We start from the raw sequence: 6265 nt of genomic DNA on the forward strand, positions 1-6265 counted from the left end.
TTAATTCACGAATGCCATACAAAGCAATAAAGCCAAGCACATACATAATTATAAAAGCTAGGAAGTACATACTCCAATTGGAAGGAGATAAAGGCACTGGAGGTGGTCCACTGTCTAAACTACCTCCATAGCCACGTAGTTGACAGTATGGTGGTTCCCATGTGTTAGTACAATGGCAGTGGTTTTTATTGTTGCAGACTCCTTGCATATGGCATAACTGTGGTGTACAGTTACTTACCAGAAAAGACTTGCTGACACACTTTCTGTCAACACATATATGGTCTGGAGCACAAGCTGTGCCATCGCTCACTACTCCAACATCATCTATGGTGATCCCAAAATGATAGTCCATAGTCCAGCATGTATTATTACTGAAGTGAGTATAATGCACTGTCTCATGGTTTCTCCTTTGGGGAAGTTGTATCACATTCTCACACTGAATTCGCCCACAGAGTACATCAGCTAGCTCACATCTTCTATACACAGAGCTATCATTGCCACAGTTCCCAAAGCGGTCACCCCGTCTGTTCATTTCCATGTAGCAAATTTCATCTGCACTTCTACTTCTCTTGCCAAAAATCTCCCGACACTGCCTATCATGTCGTTGACATTCCTTTTGATAGCAATAACCACCACGGCTGCAACGGATTCCGTCTGCTTTATACACATCTCCTGGACACTCACCTGAAGTTCCATTGCACCACTCTGGAAGGTCACACTCATTTTTCTCTTGTCTACACACAGTGCCTGTTTGAAGGAACTGGCAATCTTTGCAACAAAGTCCAAAAGCACATTTAGCACCAGGTTTGAGAACACAGTCGCTGCTACAGCAAGGATCTTGTAAACAGGATTCAGAGTTCCCACAATCACACTCCTCTCCTTCTTCAACCAAGTTATTGCCACACATGGTCGGCACCAGATTTGTTGTTTCTAGTGCATCTGGAATATCATACAAGCAACTTCTTTTGTTAACAACTGAAAACATTTCTTGATAACTACAGTTACTGAATTTTGGAGAATTCGATGCATATGGGGCCATTATGCAGCTACTTAACCCACATGTACATGCACTTCCATCATGCTCCATGCCCAAGTTATGACCCATCTCATGTGCTACGATGAATGCCAGATATGATAACAAATCAGTAAGAAAACTGTTAACTGCACAGTTACGAGTTTTACAAACTGTACCTATATAAGCGTACCCTAAAAGTTTAACATAATCATGTCTGACAAAAAGGTGTATGATATCATATTTAACATGATTGTCAATCGTTTTCGTCTTCCATTTACAGAATGTAACTAGGACCTGTGGCATTTCTTCTTCTACATTGATAAGATTATTTTGACTCCACACTTCAAGTTTGGTTAAAACCACATCAGTCTCTATTTGAAGATAAAAACCATTTAATATATTGACTACTTGCAACATTTCTTGAATACAAGTCGTGGTATTGTTATTTCTATAAACATATCGATTATGATCTACTACTACAAAATAATCAATAAACCTGTGATGGGTCCACCAATTCTCATAGGGGATTTGCAAAAGAGTGGAGGCATTGCTTTCTTGAAGCTTCATTTGTCGTGCTATTTCCTCTTCTGATAACCCACATCTCATGGGAGATGGTTCTGATTCCCCATTGTCCATTTTGTAAGCCAGATGTTCAAATGTTGACGTTGAGCTCTTGGGCATGATTTCATAAATTGTGCCATTTATTTCTAGTGTGCCTTGCAAACTTCCAAAACAGGTGTTGACAATGACCAGGGACTCTGGGTCTTCATCTACATAGCCATAGTAGTAGCAGTCATTCTGCACAAAAGGCTGTTCTACAAGGAGATCACCTTGATCACTATAAGTGAATAATAAGAAGTTTCTGGATATCAAGTTTTTCTTGGGTTTCATAGTGATTATGTGCCTCTGCCCACCAATGTTCAGGCTATAGGACAGCCAACCTGGTGAAATATTATTTCCTCTAGTGACAGTGACCCTCAAGGGTATCACTACTTCTGGAAGGCTACTGTACTTAGCATGTCCAATTGGTGACCATGCACAGAGGAAGAACATCGTCCACATGCAGAACTTAAGGAACATGTTCCTTTTATGGACCAGGGCCTTAGCCCCAGTCATTATATCCTATTAGAGAGCCAAGGAGGAGCTTGAGAAGTCCTTGTTGTCTCAGTCCTCACTTTGTGTGGTTGCAGGCAGCACTGATGTCTTCTGACACGGTTGAGTCATAAGGGTGGTAGGACTAAAAGAAACAGGCAAATAAAGGCAAACATAGCTATTGGTAAATCATGGTCAATTCAGTTAGATGGCATAACTGCAGAGAATGGGTTAAGATCAATTAGTCACTGTTCCAAGATGTTTCAAAAATCTGCTTCCATTTTTCCTTAGATATGATTGTATACACTTTGGCCTTATGCTGAGCAATGAACTGGTCTATGGGTTGAATTTGGAAATGAGTTTCATTCTCACTGGAGACAATATGCCATTAGTAGTCATTTTATTGTAATATTCATTATGTGAACTCATAGCTATAGATATCCTCCTAGGTCATATGACTTATTTATCTAAACATAAACATTAGAAATATGGGTTCCATAGCATGACTTAAATTCAATCTGAACCAATTGGTGAGCTTCCCCTCCCTTTTTTTAAAAAAAAAATATTGAAACCATGAGCAGCTTATAGGCAGTCCATTACTACAGCTTGAAATAGTCATGTGACGAATGGGTAAGATTATTGTTATCTTTACTCTGGAAGCAAATAGGGCATTTTTAGATATATATAAAAAGTTGCCTAAATGTCAAAGTCCCAAGTTTACTACCATCTAGTAATACGGTATCTATATTATTTTTTTCATAAGTATATGGTATCCTCATCAATAGTGTTTTAGCTTTAGTTTTATGTTTGTACTTATAGCAATAACAATATCCTATAGTGATTGACAATGTCCTTGGCAAACAGCTCAAAAAGATGTAATCCATTCTAGGTACTGGAGATAATTTTAGGCAGCTTAATTTGAGGTATAGTCTTTTTCTTTATAATCAACTTGAATTAAATATATATATATACATATACATATGTATATATATACACATATATACATATACATATATATAGTCTCTCTATGTCCCTGCTTCTATAGTTGTAGGTTTTACTCTCAGTTATCCTTCATCATATATTTCTGCCTTATGCAGTCCTCTCATCATCCATGACTGTTAGTCATCCTGCTATAATTTTCTCTATATATATTTTCCTGGGACTATCTTCCTCTTCTCCCTCATTCCTTATTAGACAGATAACCTCTTTGTGTATGATAAATGATACATAGATAGCCAAGCCCAAAATGGTAACATTCACTTCTAAGAGAAATATGCAATGTTTGTCTTACCTTCCTAGTGATGATTGTTTCTAGCTCCATCAATTTATAAGCAAATTACATGTTTCTTAATAGTTGAATAATAGTCCACTGTGTAAATGTACTACATTTCATTATCTCATCATCAAGGATGTTCATCTGGGCTCTTTGCCATTTATGACTGTTATGAATAGGGAAGCTGCGAACATGGATGGGTAATTATTCCTCTAGTGAAGTGTTGAGTCCTTTGATTATATGTTCAAGGTTCAGACAGATATATCTTGGAGTAAATCTCTTTTCCTATGTTTGAGGAATCTCCATTCTGATTTTCTTATTTGTTGCACTAGTTTATACTCCTACAAGAACTAAGTAATTGTTCCTGTTACCTCACTGCTGTCAGTACGTGCTATTTTTAATTTTGTTAGTTTTGTCCATTGTGACTGGAATAAAATGAAATTTAAAAGCATTTCAAAGTTTTCTGTTGAAATTGGGTTACATCTAGAAACTTAGTTCATAAAGATATTCTTCCTTGAGACCTCCGACTCTTTATTCTTTCCCTCCTCCTCTTCCTCCTCCTTTTCCTCCTTCTACTCTTACTTCTTCATTTTTGTTATTATTTATCTCCTTATTTGTTTGTTCCTTTTTGTTCTTTTGAGACAGTTTCTATGTCCTGTCCTGTCTGTCATAACCCTCACTGTGTAGACCAGGTTGGCCTGAAACTCAGAGATCTGTCTGCCTCTGCCTCCCCAGTTCCAGAAATAAAGGCATGTGCCATAGCTCCCTGATGATCCTTCCTTCTGCCCTATGCCCCTGTTAGGATTTCCAACTCTTTCTCATTTAGATGTTATAACACTTTGTTTCTAAACAGCACATAATTGACCTTGTGTTTTCACTTTTTGATAATTTTCTATAATGGTATCATTAGGTAGAACAAATGGACTGTATTACTAAATAGAATAAATTCATTGTCTGGAAAATGCAGAGTCTAGAACCTCTATAACATGATGTCCTCATTGTCAAACTTCCTCTCATATTGCTAAGGAATGAAAAACTTTAGGATGCTTTTTCAGTGTGATGGTTTCTCAAGTAGTAGAACATGTGCTCTCTGTTATCTACTGTCTTAGTCAGGGTTTCTATTCCTGCACAAGCATCATGACCAAGAAGCAAGTTTTGGAGGAAAGGATTTATTCAGCTTACATTTCCACATTTCTGCTCATCACCAAAGGAAGTCAGGACTGCGACTCAAACAGGTCAGGAAGCAGGAGCTGACGCAGAGGCCATGGAGGGATGTTACTTACTAGCTTGCTTCCCCTGTCTTTCTAATCTTGCTTTCTTATAAAATCCAGGACTACCAGTTCAGGGAAAGCACCACTCACAATGGGCCCTCCCACCCTTGATCACTAATTGAGAAAATGCCTAACAGCTGGATCTCAGGGAGGGAGGTATTTTGTCAAGGGAGACTCCTTTCTCTGTGATAACTCCAGCTTCTGTCAAGTTGACATACAAAAACGGCCAGTACAATTGTACCCCTTGTCAACTTGACACACAAGCATATCACTAATAAGCTCAAGCCTTACTCTCTTATTTAACCTCAAGTTCTAAATAACTTTAAAATTCCCACAGTCTTTACATATTACATTTTCAATCCCTTTAAAATATCCAATCTCTTTTAAAAATCAAATTCTTTTTGTAGTTCAATGTCTCTTAACTCTGGGGTCCATAAAATACATCCTTCCTTCAAGAGGGAAAGATATCAGGGCAGTCACAATCAAAAGCAAAATCAAACTCTAACTGTCCAACGTCTGGCAACCACTCATAATCTTCTGGGGTCCTCCATGGGCTTGGGTGACTTCTCCAACTCTGCCCATTGTAGCATACCCCTTGTCTTCTAGGCTCCAACTGCTTGTAATTCACTGCTGCTGCTGTTCTTGATGGTCATCTCATGGTACTAGCATCTCCAAAACACTGCTATCTTTTGCTGCAACTAGGCTTCACCAATTGCCTCTCATAGGCTCTCTTCATGGTGCCAAGCCTCAAATCCTTTGCATGACCCCTTCAGCCTTGGGCCATCAATTGCTACTGAGACAGCACCTTCACCAATGGCCTTCCAAGTCCTCTCACTGCACCAAGCCTCAGCTGCTCTTCATGACCCCTTCATGCCTTCAAAACCAGTACCACGTGGGTGACTAACTCTTACACATTACCAAGTCCAGCTGCAGCACAAGGTACAAACTAGGCTGTCTCTGGAAAACAGCCTCTTTGTGCCTTTAGAAAACACTTCCCAAATTTCACCTCAATGATGCTGGTCTCTTCTTCTTTTTTTTTTTTCTTTTCTTTTCTTTTCTTTTTTTTTAAATTAGGTATTTTCCTCATTTATATTTCCAATGCTATCCCAAAAGTCCCCCATACCCTCCCCCACCAGCCCCTACCAACCCACTCCCACTTTTTGACCCTGGCGTTCCCCTGTAATGGGGCATATAAAGTTTGCAAATCCAATGGGCCTCTCTTTCCAGTGATGGCCGACTAGGCCATTTTTGATACATATGCAGCTAGAGTCAAGAGCTCAGGGGTACTGGTTAGTTCATAATGTTGTTCCACCTATAGGGTTGCAGATCCCTTTAGCTCCTTGGGTATTTTCTCTGGCTCCTCCATTCGGGCCCCTGTGATGGATCTAATAGCTGACTGTGAGCATCCACTTATGTTTTTGCTAGGCCCCAGCATAGTCTCACTAGAGACAGCTATATCAGGGTCCTTTCAGCAAAATCTTGCTAGTGTATGCAATGGTGTCAGCATTTGGAGGCTGATTATAGGATGGATCCCTGGATATGGCAGTCTCTAGATGGTCCATCCTTTTGTCTCAGCTCCAAACTTTGTCTCTGTAACTCCTTCCATGGGTGTTT

At 39.4% G+C, this 6265-nt stretch overlaps 1 protein-coding gene across 1 annotated transcript in view; it reads right to left on the reverse strand.

Moving 5' to 3' along the window:
- Positions 1–6265, reverse strand: part of LOC110300223 (disintegrin and metalloproteinase domain-containing protein 26A-like) — a 19403-nt gene that overhangs the window by 5830 nt on the left and 7308 nt on the right. The window contains exon 3 of the mRNA XM_021170302.2: positions 1–2252. Within this exon, the coding sequence (XP_021025961.2) occupies positions 1–2131 (2131 nt within the window). The 5' untranslated portion in view covers positions 2132–2252. The remainder of the gene's footprint in view (positions 2253–6265) is intronic.

This window comes from Mus caroli, chromosome 8 (genome assembly GCF_900094665.2).
Source record: "Mus caroli chromosome 8, CAROLI_EIJ_v1.1, whole genome shotgun sequence".
NCBI classification, from domain to species: Eukaryota; Metazoa; Chordata; class Mammalia; order Rodentia; family Muridae; genus Mus; species Mus caroli.